Raw genomic sequence first — 16365 nt, forward strand, 5'->3', positions numbered from 1 at the left:
CACTCAATGGTTAATAATCCACCATTATTACACATTAATTTAATAGTCGCCCACACACGAATTTGAGGAAATAAAACAAAACCGCTAACATGAAGCTTCAGATTCCCGCCAAGAAGTCCTGACCAAAGGTTTTGCTTTGCTAATGAGCGAAGTATCCTATTGTTGATCTTTTTATATTTGATTTTTAATTAAACTATTCAATTGATCTCACAATATTATGTTCAGAACATGTAACTTCATCTTGTCAAACTAGAATATAAAAGAAATAAAATGATTTTTATTATAATTTGCAGCATTTTTATTTACTTATAAACAGTCGACCCGAAAAACCCGAAAAACCCGAAAAAACCGGTTTAGTTCGGTTTTTAAAAATAAAAACCGAAAAAACCGGTTTTTCCAAACCGCTCGGTTTTTGCATGCCCTAATCTATACTGACGAGCAAAAGTATGGAATCACCCCTTTATGTTCCGAGCGGTCTTAAGAACTGAATGACTATGTATTGTATGTATCTATGGTATCAATTTTAAGTTTATAATTTCTCCTTTAAAATGGTACCATTTATATTGATCTTCTATTAGTCATTTAGTTCTTATGATCGCTCGGAATAAATAGGTTGATTCCATATTTTTGCTCGCGAGTGTATATTGCATGTTGTGTCAGCCTATAATTGTTGTTGCATTGTAACTTTGTTCATAATTGTTATTTTTAAGTATACATGTTGTTATGTAACAATGTTGGTAGACCTAATAAATAAATTAAATAAATAAATAAATAAAGGTGTAAAGTTGATGCAGTTGAGGAAGCGCAGGACCGTGCATTGTGGAAAACCTTGGGGGAGGCCTTTGTCCAGCAGTGGACGTCATTTGGCTGAAACGAACTAACGAAAGTCAATAAAGTATTTTTGCAACAAACCGGAATAAAAACCTTTAAAAATGAGTAATCAAAAAAGGAAGCTGCAAGTTCTGATGTGAAAATGTCATGTCAGTGTAATTTGCATGATACCTATTTTAAGGTATTATCATTTTAGGAACTAATTTAACTTTTATCCATCCATAGGTCACGGACCGTCGCAATCAATGCAGAGGCCGGGTCAAGCGCGGGGCAGCCCTCCCTTCTCCCACCCCTCATATCCCCCCACTTCTGCGGGCTCGGGCATGCCCCCCGGACATCCTGGATCCGGTCTGCCACCCAGACATCCCGGATCAAGCTTACCTCCCGGACATCCCGGTTCAAACTTGCCACAAGGACACCCCGGCTCAAATTTGCCACCCGGACACCCTGGTTCTGGCTTACCGCCCGGACATCCCGGCTCCAGCCTGCCATCTGGACATCCTGGATCGAGTCTGCCACCCGGACATCCCGGCTCCAGACTACCACCCGGACATCCTGGCTCTAGTCTGCCACCCGGACACCCCGGATCAAATCTGCCACCTGGACATCCCGGATCTAGTCTGCAGCCCGGTCATCTTGGCTCCAGCCTCCCGCCCGGGCATCCCGGTTCCAGCTTGCCACCCGGTCACCCTGGCTCAAGTTTGCCACCTGGACATCCCGGCTCAAGTTTGCCACCTGGACATCCCGGCTCAAGTCTGCCACCTGGACACCCCGGCCATCCTGGGTCTGGACACCCACCTGGGCCTAGTCACCTTGGTCCTAGGCAATCGCCGGGCCCGGGCCATCCTCCGGGGCCAAGCCACCCTGGACATCCGTTAGGCCCGAGACAATCGCCAGGCCCAGGCATACCCCCGGGAGCGGGACACCCCGGGAGGCCACTCGGGCCGACGCAATCGCCAGGCCCCGGTCATCCTGGTCATCCACTTGGCCCGAGGCAATCGCCGGGACCGGGTCATCCGGGACATCACCTTGGCCCAGCGCAGTCACCGGGCCCGAGCCATCCGGGACAACCAGTTGCTCCCACGCAATCACCGGGCCCGGGCCATCCGGGACATCTATTGGGCCCGACGAATTCCCCGGGACCAGGTCATCCGGGGCATCCACTCGGCCCGAGGCAATCACCGGGCCCGGGCCTTCCCCCGGGACCGGGTCAAATGGGACATCCCCTAGGTCCGACGCAGTCGCCGGGCCCGGGTCATCCTGGACATCCACTCGGCCCAATACGATCGCCCGGCCCGGGTCTGCCCCTGGGAGCCGGTCACCCGGGACATCCTCTTGGCCCCTCGCGATCGCCGGGCCCGGGCTTACCTCCAGGAGCGGGTCATCCGGGCCACCCGCTTCGCCCGCCGCAATCGCCTGGTCCCGGTTTACCCCCAGGGCCGGGTCACCCCGGACTGCCCTTGGGGCCGCGACAGTCGCCCGGCCCGCACGCGTCGCCGGGGCTGCCCCCGAAGCCGAGCGTGGCGGGCCCTGCGCCGGGCCCGGGGCCCGCGGCGAGCCCGCCCAGCCGGCCCGAAAGCGGGTCTCCACCGGAGCCACGTGCCACACCGTCACCGCTTGAGGTAAACTTTATTTTCATTTAGCGACTGCGCAAACTGGGCGACAATCGCGACGATTAGACGAGATCGCGCGCGGGCTGTGTCGCCCAGTGTGCGCTGTCGCTTAATAGTCCAGTAGAATTAGATTTTAAATCGGAAATAATTCCTACAAAAGATTTTATTGCTTTAATGGCTTCATTGGTTGCCCATTAAGACTCTCCTAGGTTTTCGACTTCGACGGAGTTGTGCTTAAGTGGTGGGGGCCCCCGAAAGGGGCGCTTTTTCGGTTTTCCGGTTATACTGCGTAAGGCCTCAGCCTCGAACTTAGCGGGCAGCGGGGCGGCGGCGGCGGCGGCGCGGGAGCGGCAGGATCTTATGCGTAAAATCAAATAGACCGGTTCTCGAAAACAGCGGCGCGGCAGCGGGCAACGAGCGGGCAGCGGCGAGGGAGCGGGCAACGAGCGGGCAGCGCACTCCTTCTTTTGCCCACAATAAATCGAGCGTTAGGAATAAATTTGAATCGAAATAAGATTGTTGCCGTAGTTCAGACATTTCTTTTGCGAATAAAAACAAATATCTCGACAACACAACCCCGAACACAACACTTCGCCGCTAAAGCGCCGCGCGAGCTGCCCGCTTGTTTCGAGAACGGGTCTGCGTTGCCCGCCCCGCTCCAGCGCCGCCGCCGCTCCCGCCCCGCTGCCCGCTAAGTTCGAGGCTGAGGCCTAAAGGACTTACCCCATCGAAAAGTGGTCTTCCTGATGGTTGAAGGGCATTTAATCCTGCATTAAATAAGACCAAATTCATATATTTTGGACAAACCGTTCTCGTGCAAATGTTCGGCAAAGTAGAAAATATGTGTATAATTAATGACCCTCTCCACGTCCAATAGCTCGTTACCCGTAAGCTCCCAAGCCTTGTAAAGGGTCGCCTCAACCAGCGGATCCCTGTCAAGGCTCACGAGTTGGATTCGCTTATCCTAGTTCGTCCCAGCCGTTACTTAACTGCGGTTGCTGCACCTCTCCCTGGCACTCTCCTGAACGACTCTGTGTTACCTAATGTAGCTGCCCCTCTTCCTTGTACCCTCCTGTACGATTGCATTGCATAGCCATATGCCTAGTCCAAGGTTAGATGCCACAAAATCAACTTCGTACGCGTGAAAATAGTTTAAATACTATTTTCTATGCTTGCAACATTTTTCTTTACTGCTTCGCCTCAATTAGTCGTAGAGTGATTATATATATCCTATAGCCTTCCTCAATTTATGAGCTATTCAACACAAAAATAATTATTTCAATCAAACTAGTAATTCTTGAGATTAGCGCTTTCAAACAAACTAACAAAAAACTCTTCAGCGTTTTAATATGAACTTGTTGTTGTTGATTTTTGGCGTCGAACCTTAGACCAGGCATACGGCTAGGCAATTTAGTCGTGAAGGAGGATACAAGGAAGAGGGGAAACCACAGAAGGTAACACAGTGTCGTTCAGGTAAGTGCCAGGAAGAGGTGCAGCAACCGCAGTTAAGGAACTGCTGGAACGAACAAGGATAGGCGCATCCAGCTCGTAAGCCTTGATAGGGTTACACTGGTTGAGGCGGTCCTTTTCAAGACTTGGAAGCCTGCGGGTAACGACCATTGGACGTGGAGAGGGTCATTAATTATACACATATTTTTAACTTTGCCGAACATTTGCACGAGAACGGTTTGTTCAAAACATATGAATTTGGTCTTATTTAATGCAGGATTAAATGCCCTTCAACCGTCAGGAAGACCACTTTTCGATAGGGTAAGTCCTTTACGCGGTATTACCGGAAAACCGTAAAAGCGCCCCTTTCGGGGGGCCCCCACCACTTAAGCACAGCTTCGTCGAAGTCGAAAACCTAGGAGAGTCATTATGGGCAACTAACGAAGCCATTAAAGCACTAAAATCTTTAGTAGGAATTATTTCCGATTTAATTCATTTTTGTGTTTAATTCTACTGGCCTATAAATTATGTTTTTGTACTCAGTCTTTATTCGGTAAATATTACATATTCGGTACATATCTGAATTGTACAATTGTTTGGTTTCCGAAATAAAATAAAATACATAAATGAATTTCGCTTGCTTTCAGTATGTCTTCATTTATTCCTTAGTTTGCCTTTGCTTAGTTTCAATTGTTAAAATAATTTTTAGAATGCCCGTTTTCACCATCAATCTCTAATTTTTAAGTGACCTCTATGAAAATAAAATTCCTAGGTGTTACCATAGATTTCTAGATTTAGTCCCTTCGTCAATATAGGTACGAGTAAGAGTAGGCGCACACCGTTGATTTTTCGTCGGCCGATAGTTTAGTCGGGCAGTTGATCACTATGGGCATGTATGTGCGCACACTACGCCGATTCGATTTGGCCGATTCTTCATACAAATTACAATCGGGCACAACTATCGGCCAACTAAAAATCAACGGTGTGCGCCTACTAAGACAATTCGTTCGGTGTATTTATTTGAATTTTAATTACGCAGCAAGGCAACGCAGCGGGCCTGCCCCCGCCGGGCCGGCCGCCGGTGTTCGCTCCGGCGGTGGCCCCCGCGGCCGGCGGCCCCCCGCGCGCTATCAAGACGGAGCTGGACCCCGAGGGGCCCCCGCGCGCCGGGCCCCCCGCCGGGCCCCCGCGCGACGAGGGCAGCGTGTTCGGGGGCCTCGTCAGCTACTTCTCCAGCCAGCGAGAGGACGACGACCTCGACGCGTAACCGGGAGAAGTGAGTGTAACTGGCGACTGACCGCGTTTGAACGATACGCTGTTTCTATTTTCACAAAAACGGTTCACGTGTACCGGACTTTTCGACGTGTTATGATATCGGTCCCCCAAAATGACATTTGGTCGGTGACCTTTAACCAAGAGCAAGAGAGCTCGTGAAAGCTTACCTCACAGATATTTGACAGTTCAAGTGATCAGTGCCTCAGTTTTTAAACGAAACCTTTGCCACGTTGTCTTCCAACTCACTGGAGGAAATCGTTTGCCCGATTTCCGCAGCCGTGACACACGGAGTATTGAATTCATTCGGTCAGCCGCCAGCCGTAACCTACTCCAATCTAGTTGAATAGAAAGGCAAACGACAATTATTTTTATAGAAATTGATCTATGTATATTATAAATGCTGTAATGAAATGTGCACATAATGATATTATTTTATGAAATCGCATAATCACATTTTATAGAAATTTTAATTTATAGTGACTGAAACCTGTTTGCCTTTTTGTAAAATTGGAACGGAAAGTTTCGAGTCGTAGAGTAGTCCTCGCGACGAGGATTAGGGGTGCAATGTATTATTAGATCGATGCACGACATCGAGAGCTAAATAGGTCCTTGAGGTCGAACAACATTTGAAAATCCGTTGCCGGCGAATACGAGCGTCAATGTTGCTGCAGCCTATTCATAATTATAAGGGCACCTCCGGGCGATGACGTTTCCGAGTCTGCCGTAGATTGCCGTTTTTGACGTAATCGTATCGTATCGTAATCGCCGGGAATGTTGCTCGTCCCCAAGGAGCTCCTCGTATAAAGCTTCCGCTCTCTAGGCGTCGCGGCAGTGTCGCGTCGCTCGGGCGACTGTAAATAACTCGCGATAGATGAATTTTATTTATACGACAACGGCGCGCTATCGCCGCCTGTAGGTGTACGCAATGTATTATAGTATGTGTAAAAGTTAGGGATCCGACTAATAAGAGTAATATTATTATGAGTCTTTTTGGTCTCGAATAAACGATGTATTATTATTTTGGTTCTGTTAAGTGAGATTTATTTATATACAGATGATAAGTACTTACTGTATACTCTAGATACGAATTTTATTAAAGAGCGACGATATGATTTCTTTTTGCAGAATAAATGTTTTCTTCTACAGATTTGTGTATGATTTGATCTCCCCTTGCACAGTCTTTTATTTTCCCTTAGAAGCGGACATCCCTGTTTTATTAATTCAATCGTTAGATATTACTATTATGTATAAAATTGATGAAGGAACTAGTAGTTGTATTTGCTTAGTTTCGAAGAAATATTCGATATTGTGATTTTATAAAAAAAACAGTTTTAGAAGCATATTTTCTAAAAAAATTACATTAAGGCAGAATTTTGTAAATAAATTTACCTATCACTATAACGTCTACCTTTATGAAGAAATAAATGGTTATTGCTGCAGAAATTTAGGAATTATTTAATAACTAGCTTTCCGCCCGCGGCTTCGCCCGCGTGGAATTTTGTCTGTCACAGAAAAACTTTATCGCGCGCGTCCCTGTTTCAAAAACCGGGATAAAAACTATCCTATGTTCTTTCCCGGGACTCAAACTATCTCTATGCCAAATTTCATCAAAATCGGTTGCGAGGTTTAAGCGGGAAAGCGTAACAGACAGACAGACAGACAGACAGAGTTACTTTCGCATTTATAATATTAGTTGGGATTTATGATTTTCCGAAAACATTTTTTTCTCCGTTACACTAGAAAATTGGCAGCTATATTTACTTTATATTGATGCATGATATAATTATCTATAATACCTGAAAATATTACTTGCCTATCCCGTGGAAGTTGGATGATACGACTAGAAAAATTAGTCAAAAGTAATATTGACTAAGGCCATCGGTCAAAACCACTATTAACTGAAATTTGCAGTCAAAAGTGGTTTTGATCGATTATGAGTTTTGACTGCAACATATATATCGATGTTTCGAAAACGATAGGATTTCCAATAAGCCGCCAGAGGGCCAACTCTATATTATCAAACTCGACCAGACAAATTAATAATGGTAAAAGCAATTAATTTCAATAGTTATCTAACAAAGGCATTATAACCGTATTGTTACGGACGGCATTTAAAAAACTAAAAAATATTCAGATGACAACCCTATTTACATATAAATTTTCTAAACTCATAGAAATTAACATATCTTCGAACTTCCACGGGATAGGCAAGTAATATTTTCAGGTATTATAGAAAATTATATCATGCATCAATATAAAGTAAATATAGCTGCCAATTTTCTAGTGTAACGGAGAAAAAAATGTTTTCTGAAAATCATAAATTATTAAATAATTCCTAAATTACTGCAGCAATAACCATTTATTTCTGCATAAAGGTAGACGTTATAGTGATAGGTAAATTTATTTACAAAATTCTGACTTAATGTAATTTTTTTAGAAAATATGCTTCTAAAACTGTTTTTTTTTTATAAAATCACAAAATCGAATATTTCTTCGAAACTAAACAAATACAACTACTAGTTCCTTCATCAATTTTATACATAATAGTAATATCTAACGATTGAATTAATAAAACAGGGATGTCCGCTTCTAAGCCAAAATAAAACACTGTGCCTTGCCGTCATTTAGAAAATCAAAAGGCAGCATAATATTACAAATATGTTTATTATTTTCTAGGTCTCCCGGCAACTTTTTTACTTCCCGCCGTCTGTTTATTCTTGCCGCCAAAAGATAGGGGTTGTTCTGAAACAGACATATTCATAAGACAAAACTGGTTTATCAATAACATCAATCGTGGAGAATAAACGTCTTTAGCAGAAAGTGGCAAAACCTGTACTAATATTGCCCGTATTAGTACAGGTTGTTTTCTTATAGTTAATCAAAGACAAAAATGGTTGATTCTACTACACAAATACAACTTCTTTTCTTAAAGGACCAATATAAAATTCTCAAAAAAGAACGTCCTCATAATAATTACTGATTGCTTATGTTAATTTTGTGTGGAAAGGTATTTTTTTCAATAGTTGAACTTCGGTCACTAGCGAAAAGTTGTGGCATTTGAGCAGTAAAATCAATCCTTGTTTGGTCAAGTATAAAAAAACCATGTATAAAGAAAACTACCCGACGAATCAGCAAGCTGAAGTGGCAATGGGCAGGGCACAAAGTACGCAGAACTGGCTTTTGGGCAGCAAGGTTCTGGAGTGGCCACGTCACGCCACGACCGCAAGGTGGACCGACGAACCTCGACTCGACCTCATAAATGTAGCAGGAAGGCGCTTGACGCAGGTCGCTACTCGCTACCAACCGGTCATTGGGGCCTATGTTCAGCAGTGGACGTCCTATGGCTGAAATGATGATGATGATAAAGAAAGTTCGCTAGAAGTAGCGTGTGTCTCACCGGGCGCGATCTTGAGCGAGATGTCGTAGGTCTTGCACTTGCGCTTGGCGGCCGGCTCCAGCGCCGCCGGCGTCTCTGTCGGCGTCACCGACTCCTGCGTCGCCGCCCAGCCGTCCTGGAGTAGGGAGATTACATGTTTGTTGAAAGATAGCCCTTATTGCAAGTAGATAAGGTGCTAGTATTCAGCGCGACGTGACATCGATGCAAATAAGAAATGATAAGAATCGCAATAGAATTAGCACTTAGCACATGTGAGTATTTTTCTAACTTCTTTCGTGTCTAAAAGTGAGTGCATATGCAACATTGTCTCTCGTACAATTTAGGTAGTTTATAAACGACAATGTATTATTCTGCAACAGATGGGCACATAGTACAAGCAGCAAGGTTTTGGATTGGAGCTCACGTACCGGAAGACGAAGGGTGGGACGTCCACCCATAAGATGGACCGACGGCCTCATAAAGGTAGCCGGAAGACACTGGATACAGAGGGCGTAGTGTGAGTTTACATCAAATGCATTCGATATCGACTGCGTGAAAAATCTTCATACCTAAATTTTTTTAACGCAATCATTAAAAAGAAAAACACACTACGGCCCCAGGTCGCTATCAACCAAGTGATGGTGTATGTAAAAAGACCAGCAAAATGCTTGGTTTTGTCTTGCGCACTTCGTCTTAGTTTAACGGATCAAGGGTCGCATTGGTACTGTACAATGCGTATCTATACTAATATTATAAATGCGAAAGTAACTGTTTGTCTGTCTGTCTTTCTTTCATGCCTAAACCACTGAACCGATTTTGATGAAATTTGGCATAGAGATAAAGTCCCGGGAAAGGACATAGGATAGTTTTTATCCCGGTTTTTGAAACAGGGACGCGCACGCGCGCGATAAAGTTTTTCTGTGACAGACAAAATTTCACGCGGGCGAAGCCGCGGGCGGAAAGCTAGTGTACAATAAATGTGGAAATAATTGGGGGAGGTCTATGTTCAGCAGTGGACGTCCTGTGGCTGAGATTGAAGTCTTGGCAACAGTTGTGAGATTACGCGCCGTCGCAGCGGTTACCTCCGGGTCCTCGATCTCGGGCGCGATGGGCAGGAAGGACAGCACGTTCTCGTCCTCGCCCTCCTCGTCCGAGCTGCAGAACGCCGCCACCGGCTCGCACGTCGTCACGTCCACCTGACACAGTACAACAATTTATAGTTACGTAGCCGTGTCGTTCCAGCAGAAAAGAATAGGTCCACCTCCACTCCGTGGAAGTCGTAAGAGCAGACTACGGGAGAAATATGCGAACATCATCGGGCAACAGGAAATCTTCCCTGTAATTAAAGAGGGCCGGTGGAGGACGTCCTCCTACAGTGGCGACTAAATGAGCTTGATGATGAGACATCACACCATTTTACAGGCACCTGCGATCACAACGTATCGCTACACGGCTACAGTCCTTATGGCTCTCGAATGTTGGGGGCTGCCGTTACCGCGTCGATGGCTGCCGCTAATGAGTCTACTGCTACCGCCGAAGCTTTCAACATCTTGAGGGTGCCACGGTTGCTATTACCGTGCCGTTGATTAGTGTTTATGAGCCACAAGCTGCCTCATGATCAATATGAAACTTACGTCCAGCTCCTCATCATCATGCGTCTCTCCAGCCTGGTCTACGGAGCGGTCCTCGTCTTCCACGTCGAACTCGCTTTCGCGTTCCTCGTACTCCACATTCTCGTCCAGCTCCTTGAAGTCTGGCGCGAAGGCCGACCAGTTCTCCACTTGATTCTGAGCCCATATTGACACTACGCCTGCAAGTAAAATTTTGAGTTCAGGATTCAAGGTGTAATTGGTTTAAATAACCTATGACAGGTATTAACTTGAATGAGTTTATATATTTGGTTAATGTTGAACTTTGACCCAAGAGCCTTGAAGTTCAACAGTAAAACAATCGCAAAAAAGAGATTAGGTCACACGTCTCCAAACAGTAAGCAATGAGGGCTATCGTTTTTATACTTAACAGTTGGCACCCCTGGCGATTGACAGGACCTTACTCTACAGTGGCGCCATCTTGAGTGCAAATCCGATAGTCCTCGTACCACTTTAGCGCTTACCAGTCGGCGCCACTGTCTTCGCTACTAGCAAGTGACAGGACCTTACTCTACAGTGGCGCCAACTGGTGAGCGCTAAAACGATAGCCCTCATTGCGGGAGAAGCAAACGCCTGGTGGCCGCCTCTATCATCGTTATCACGACAGCTGCTAAGAGCGAAACGACAGAAGAGAATCTAGACCCAAAGTGGTAGTAAGGCAAGCTATATTTGGGACAGAAAAGTGCGTGGCGATCACGGGCCGGAAGACGTAGGGTGGGCAGGCTTCCCACTAGGTCAGGGATGGCGAACCTTAACGTTTTAACGTGCCACTTTTCTAAAAAAATGTTTGCTGTAGTCATAGACGTGCCATCAAAAAGTAACACCTAATGAGGGGTTTCGTATAAGTGGCGCCATTGGCGAGTGACAGATATTACTCTACACTACAGTGGCACTAACTGATGAAGGCAAATACGTTAGCCATTATTACTAACTAAAAACACATAAATTACTGTTTAATTTTATAGTGATTTTTTTATTGGTGGCGTGCCATAAATATTGTGGCGCGTGCCATCAATGGCACGCGTGCCATTGGTTCGCCATCTCTGCACTAGGTGGACCGATCATCTGGTGAAGGTCGTGGACAGTGCCTGTATGCGGGCAGCGCAGAACCGGTCGTTGTAAAAATTCTCGGAAGAGGCTTTTGTCCAGCAGCGGACATCCATTTTTGCCACCCAATATTTCCTCACCTGCACTGATGCTAGCGATGATGGGCCGTATGGGGTGCCAGACGACATCCAGCAGCAGCTCGCCCTTAGTCCCGTGCAGGACGTGACGTCACACAGTACGCACCTGCACTGATGCTAGCGATGATGGGCCGTATGGGGTGCCAGACGACATCCAGCAGCAGCTCGCCCTCGGTCCCTGCAGGATGTGACGTCACACAGTACGCACCTGCACTAATACTAGCGATGATGGGCCGTATGGGGTGCCAGACGACATCCAGCAGCAGCTCGCCCTTGGTCCCGTGCAGGATCTTGACGATGTTCCCGATGGACTTTTCCCACACGTACAGCGCGTGCTGACGCGCCGAGCCCGCGCAGATGTATTCGCCGTCACCAGAGAAGCAGCACTTCTTCCACGTCGTTCTGGGGAAGGACAAACAGATACTCAACAAACAATAATGTGGCCAAAGATCAACACGGAAAGGGATCGTAACCATGTCAACTCGAGGCGGTCAGTATTCTTTGTATGAAACTCCATACTGCAACGCACGTAATGTAAAGGCCTCGCCTCGCGGTTGACAGCGCGTGAAAGGCAATGACAGCTCGCGAAAAGCGATGAGGGTTTGATCCCTTTCCGAATTGATATGTCTGCTGACTTTTAAGCACTTCGCCCACGGCGCGTATTGTAACGCGCATGGGCGTTTATGTGGGCGAGGGCACAACAGCGACCGCATTGCCGACTGTATCGATGCGAACGCGCGACAGAATTGCTACTGCATCGCTACAGAAAGTCGCCATGGGCGAGAGGGGCCTTAGTAGATTAAATTCTTTAGCTCGACCTCTCCACAAGCCGAGTGTTGCCGATCCACACTCGGAGCATGTCGCTAAATTGCGTGATTCCGATATCGCAACTTTTAAAAAGTAAGTTGTTATACTTACTTATTGACAAGATCCTGCAGCTTCTGTATTGGTTCAGGTTCTCCATTCAAACCGCATTTGAGCACAGTTTTAGTGTCATATACTCTTATAACTCTATCAGATGTGTTCACCAGAAAACAACTGGAAGCAAATAGAATTACAAATAATAAAAAATCCACATTTTAAATATCAATAACTTCATAAATTTTTGAGGATCTTTTTTTTCTGATGAAGTACTTAGAAGAATAAAGGGTAGTTATAAAATCTTTCACTTACTTTCCTCTTCGAGCAAACTCTATGCTTTTAATACTGGTTGTGCTTGATGTTCCTACAGTTATTTTGAAGCTGGCTTTCACTGCTAATGTCTGTGTGTCTAATATTAAAATCTTTCCTTTTGCATTTCCCGTATAAACATGGTCTCCTCGGCGATCAAATGATGCTATTACATTTATGTCACCCTGCGAAAAGTTAAACAAAATATGTCACATAAGTTTGATTTTGAAAGGCAAGAAAATTCCCGATTCACTTAAGATGTATGAAAAAAAATGAGAATAGAGATAAATATCAGCAACAACTCAGCAATGATTTGGGTCCGGGAGTACCAAAGGGGGTCCATTAAAATAACACTTAATTATTTTTTTTTCGAAAATATCAAAAAACATAGTGATCAAAAAAAGATACTGATTTTTAAAAAATTTTGAAAAAAAATTAGATTTTCTGACACTTAGAAAAATTTTGACGACTTTAGTATGGAGTTTAGACAGCCGAATTTTCGAGCGTAATTTGTATGGAGCTGGGACTTGTAATATTTTTCGCTTTTCACTTAGTGTAGCAAGGGGGGTCTGAGAACAGCCGAATTTTCGAAGGCATTTTGTATGGAGCCGAGACTTGTAAAAATTTTCGCAAATTGTTTACGCCGCGCGTCGTAATGCGATGGCTTAATTCGGATTTCCTCGTCTCCGGCGCTGCGGGATGAGCAGCCTCTTCGCCCTTACGTAACAAGGCGTAATCGCTCACCCTCCGCGCCTCCGGCTTTGGAATTACACTCTAGTATCGGGCAGACAAGTACCACGGCCAAAGGACCACGGCGAGTCGGGGTAAACGCAATTGGATAATTGTCTTTCATACATAGATTAATAGACTAGAAAACTGCAAATATCTCAGTAACGGTGCGTCGGATCGAAAAAATAATGGAATTTTGAACCCCCGTAAGAGCCCTGTCCGGCACCTAGGCCCATAATATTCCGACCTCAAAAAACGGTCAAGTGTGAGTCGGACATAAATTTGCGAAAATTTTACAAGTCTCGGCTCCATACAAAATGCCTTTGAAAATTCGGCTATGTTTTCAGACCCCACTTGCTACACTAAGTGAAAGCAAAAAATATTACAAGTCCCAGCTCCATACAAAACACGATCAAAAATTCGGCTAAGTCTAAACTCCATACTAAAGCCGTCGAAATTTTTCTAAGTGTCGGCGCCATACAAATTACGCTCGAAAATTCGGCTATGTCTCGGACCCCCTTTGCTACACCCTAACCATATTTGGTTTTGTCAGAAATCAGTCATGATTGGTAAGAACTTACATCTTCATCAATGGGCAGTATTTTATGTTCTCCTTCTGTGTCAACCAATAAAGCCGCATGTCTCATGGGGCACACAAGGAAGCGCTTGTCGTTCCTCGGGTCAAACTGAACGCGAAGAATGGCTGTCGGAAACCTGTACCTCTGCTCACACTCCCCTGATAAGATGTCCCATATGCAGACATTGTGGTCTGTTGATGCAGACAGCAGCTGTAATTGTAAATTAATAATTCAATGTCAAATATATTTCATAATTTGTAAAGAGCAAGCCATACAAAGAGGCCTATAACAGCACTCTGGCTGAACCCCAAGATAACTTACCTTTTTGCAATTCCTAGACCAACTAAGACTACAAACAGGGTAGACGTGAGCTGATATTGACTTGGCTATGCCCCGGGTCAGGAAGTCCCAAATGAATATTCTGCCGTCATTGCAACCTACGGCCAGCAGTGTACCACGCCGGTTGAAGGCACACGTCGCTGCCAAAGAAATCGAGTCCAGCGAGCCATCAAACTCCTGAAAGCGTTTGCGTGATGAGTGATTTGTAGACTACGTTAAATAAAGCATTTGAGACTGCATTCCTATTTGCACTCACCTCAGGGTAGTTTTGACCAAACGATTCTGAAAAAAGAGAGTAACAATCGTAAAACTCTGGCAATCTATGTTTGGTACTATTTCACTCGTGTAAAACGCTCTTACCTAATAATTCTAGGTTCATTTTTATTTATATCTGTACCATATACTTTAATCTAGAGATATTACCACCGCAAAAAGAAAATCTATCATTGAAACGCTTGTAAATAAAAATACAGCCAGACGCGAGATTTTTCGTGGAATGACACTAATGACATAACATAACATTATTATTACGTACTCTGTGGACATGACCACAGACATGACAGATGAGGGCGCAAGTACACTATGCCACATTGCGCTATTGGGTTTTTTTTACCCTCATGTGGGTTTTTACCCGGGTGGAAACCCATCTCTATCTATACCACGCGAACGACTTACCGAAAGCTACAAGTAGTTTGACCACGCGATGCAGTGCAGCGCGGTTTGTGAGCTTGTACCATGAAGCTAAAGATAAAAATGGAGGGCAGAGTTGGAACAAAAACTTGAGTCAAATACCTACTTATATCTATCTCGCTCTCTGCGGCCCTACCTCTCTTTTTAGTGTGAACTGTAGTATTGCTATCTTCTGATTTAAATCTCCTTGTAAATTCTTCGAAATAGCCAATTCACTAACCAAATCAGAAGTTAAACAAATAAATAATTAATATTTGAAACTAAGATTACCTAGTTAAATAAAAAATCACAAAATTGTCGGCCATTTAGGCTTAATGTGTTGGCGAATCAGGGAATTACAATCCCAATTCCTGGGTAATCGGTACCATGTGGCAACATCGGCCCAATTCAGCCCATCATGGCGGTTGTTTACTATTTTGTTTATTAAGCAGTTAATTTCGTTTGAGATTGTTTACAGGAAATAATCATTGTTTTATCACAAGAATTGGTGCAAAATTTTGTAGTGCGTGGTTGCGGTAGTACGTGGTGTCCTGGAAGTGACATAAGATTCCACGCGTAAGTGTTTATTTCGTCATTTCCGACATTGGATCATTGTAAACATTTTTCACATTTTTTACAGTAATTTCTTCCTAAAACGTTTTACCGGTAATTACACTTATCATTTTTAATGATACCTATGTCAAGAAATAAAGATTTTACATTGGTTTCATTGAATTTGAGCAATTTTATATTTTTTGTTTATTTAGAAAGAGCGAGTCTGCCCACAGAGAGCGAGATAGTGATACTTAGTTTGTGCTTCAAGTAGGTATTCGGAGTATGGCCTCCATTTTTATCTGTAGCTTCATGGCTTGTACGAATCCAATAAGTGTGCGTTGTGAGAGTTTCATACAGAATCTATGCATAGAATACAGAACGACTCGAGTTGTCGATTAAGATTTCTTTACGAGTTGATAAATGTGATTAATGATTATAAAATACACTGAAAAGATAATCCATATTATCCAAAGTCCCAAGCTGTAATAATTGAATTAAAAAAAAAAATAAGTTGACAGTTCGGTTCGGTTGACACATTGACACTGACAGTCAGTGATTATTGTTTATTGCAGGGTATGGAAACTTCCATACAACGGTCATCGAAGTGAAACTTGCTTCCAAACAGCGACATCGGTGAATAAATTCAAATACTTTTTAACTACCCTAAAACGCTCTAGATGTCGCTGCTCCTGTTTCCTTCATATTTTTATTTTTTTCTTAATTAAAATATATTTGAGAATATTGTTAATTACAATGTGAAAACTTTTTTTAAATGAAATTAATTTGTTTTAATTTAAAACTGAACATTGACATTTTTGTTATAATTTACATAATAGAGTAGTAGAAATTACTATTTAACATATGGCAACATTGTTTTTCCTCCAAAATGGCCGGTGTTGTTTTTGTTATGTTAAATGCATTCTTGTTTTCTTAGCCATCATTTAAGTT

The 16365-nt window shown here is 44.1% G+C and overlaps 2 protein-coding genes across 2 annotated transcripts in view; one reads left to right on the top strand and one right to left on the bottom strand.

Moving 5' to 3' along the window:
- Positions 1-6313, top strand: part of LOC135072401 (remodeling and spacing factor 1-like) — a 53656-nt gene extending 47343 nt beyond the window's left edge. The window contains exons 29-30 of the mRNA XM_063966311.1: positions 1057-2453; positions 4933-6313. Of these exons, the coding sequence (XP_063822381.1) occupies positions 1057-2453; positions 4933-5160 (1625 nt within the window). The 3' untranslated portion in view covers positions 5161-6313. The remainder of the gene's footprint in view (positions 1-1056; positions 2454-4932) is intronic.
- Positions 6314-7819: 1506 nt separating this feature from the next.
- Positions 7820-14707, bottom strand: LOC135072868 (retinoblastoma-binding protein 5 homolog). Its single transcript, XM_063966906.1, has 11 exons — positions 14554-14707; positions 14450-14475; positions 14176-14370; positions 13858-14064; positions 12551-12732; positions 12296-12415; positions 11586-11779; positions 10179-10354; positions 9627-9740; positions 8566-8680; positions 7820-7910 (listed from the first exon to the last, which is right to left on the bottom strand). The coding sequence occupies exons 1-11, from the start codon at positions 14570-14572 to the stop codon at positions 7834-7836; spliced, it is 1425 nt and encodes a 474-aa protein (XP_063822976.1). The 5' UTR covers positions 14573-14707; the 3' UTR covers positions 7820-7833.
- Positions 14708-16365: the final 1658 nt, after the last annotated feature.

The sequence above is a fragment of the Ostrinia nubilalis genome, chromosome 6 (genome assembly GCF_963855985.1).
Source record: "Ostrinia nubilalis chromosome 6, ilOstNubi1.1, whole genome shotgun sequence".
NCBI classification, from domain to species: domain Eukaryota; kingdom Metazoa; phylum Arthropoda; class Insecta; order Lepidoptera; family Crambidae; genus Ostrinia; species Ostrinia nubilalis.

Bases quoted from the DNA above. Each gene is read 5' to 3' on its own strand.
- LOC135072868 (XM_063966906.1), bottom strand. The intron at 12,416-12,550 runs GTAAGTGAAAGA...ATTTGCTTCCAG, and splicing joins GAGTTTGCTCGAAGAGGAAA to TTGTTTTCTGGTGAACACAT. The intron at 11,780-12,295 runs GTAAGTATAACA...GTCCTTCCCCAG, and splicing joins CTGCAGGATCTTGTCAATAA to AACGACGTGGAAGAAGTGCT.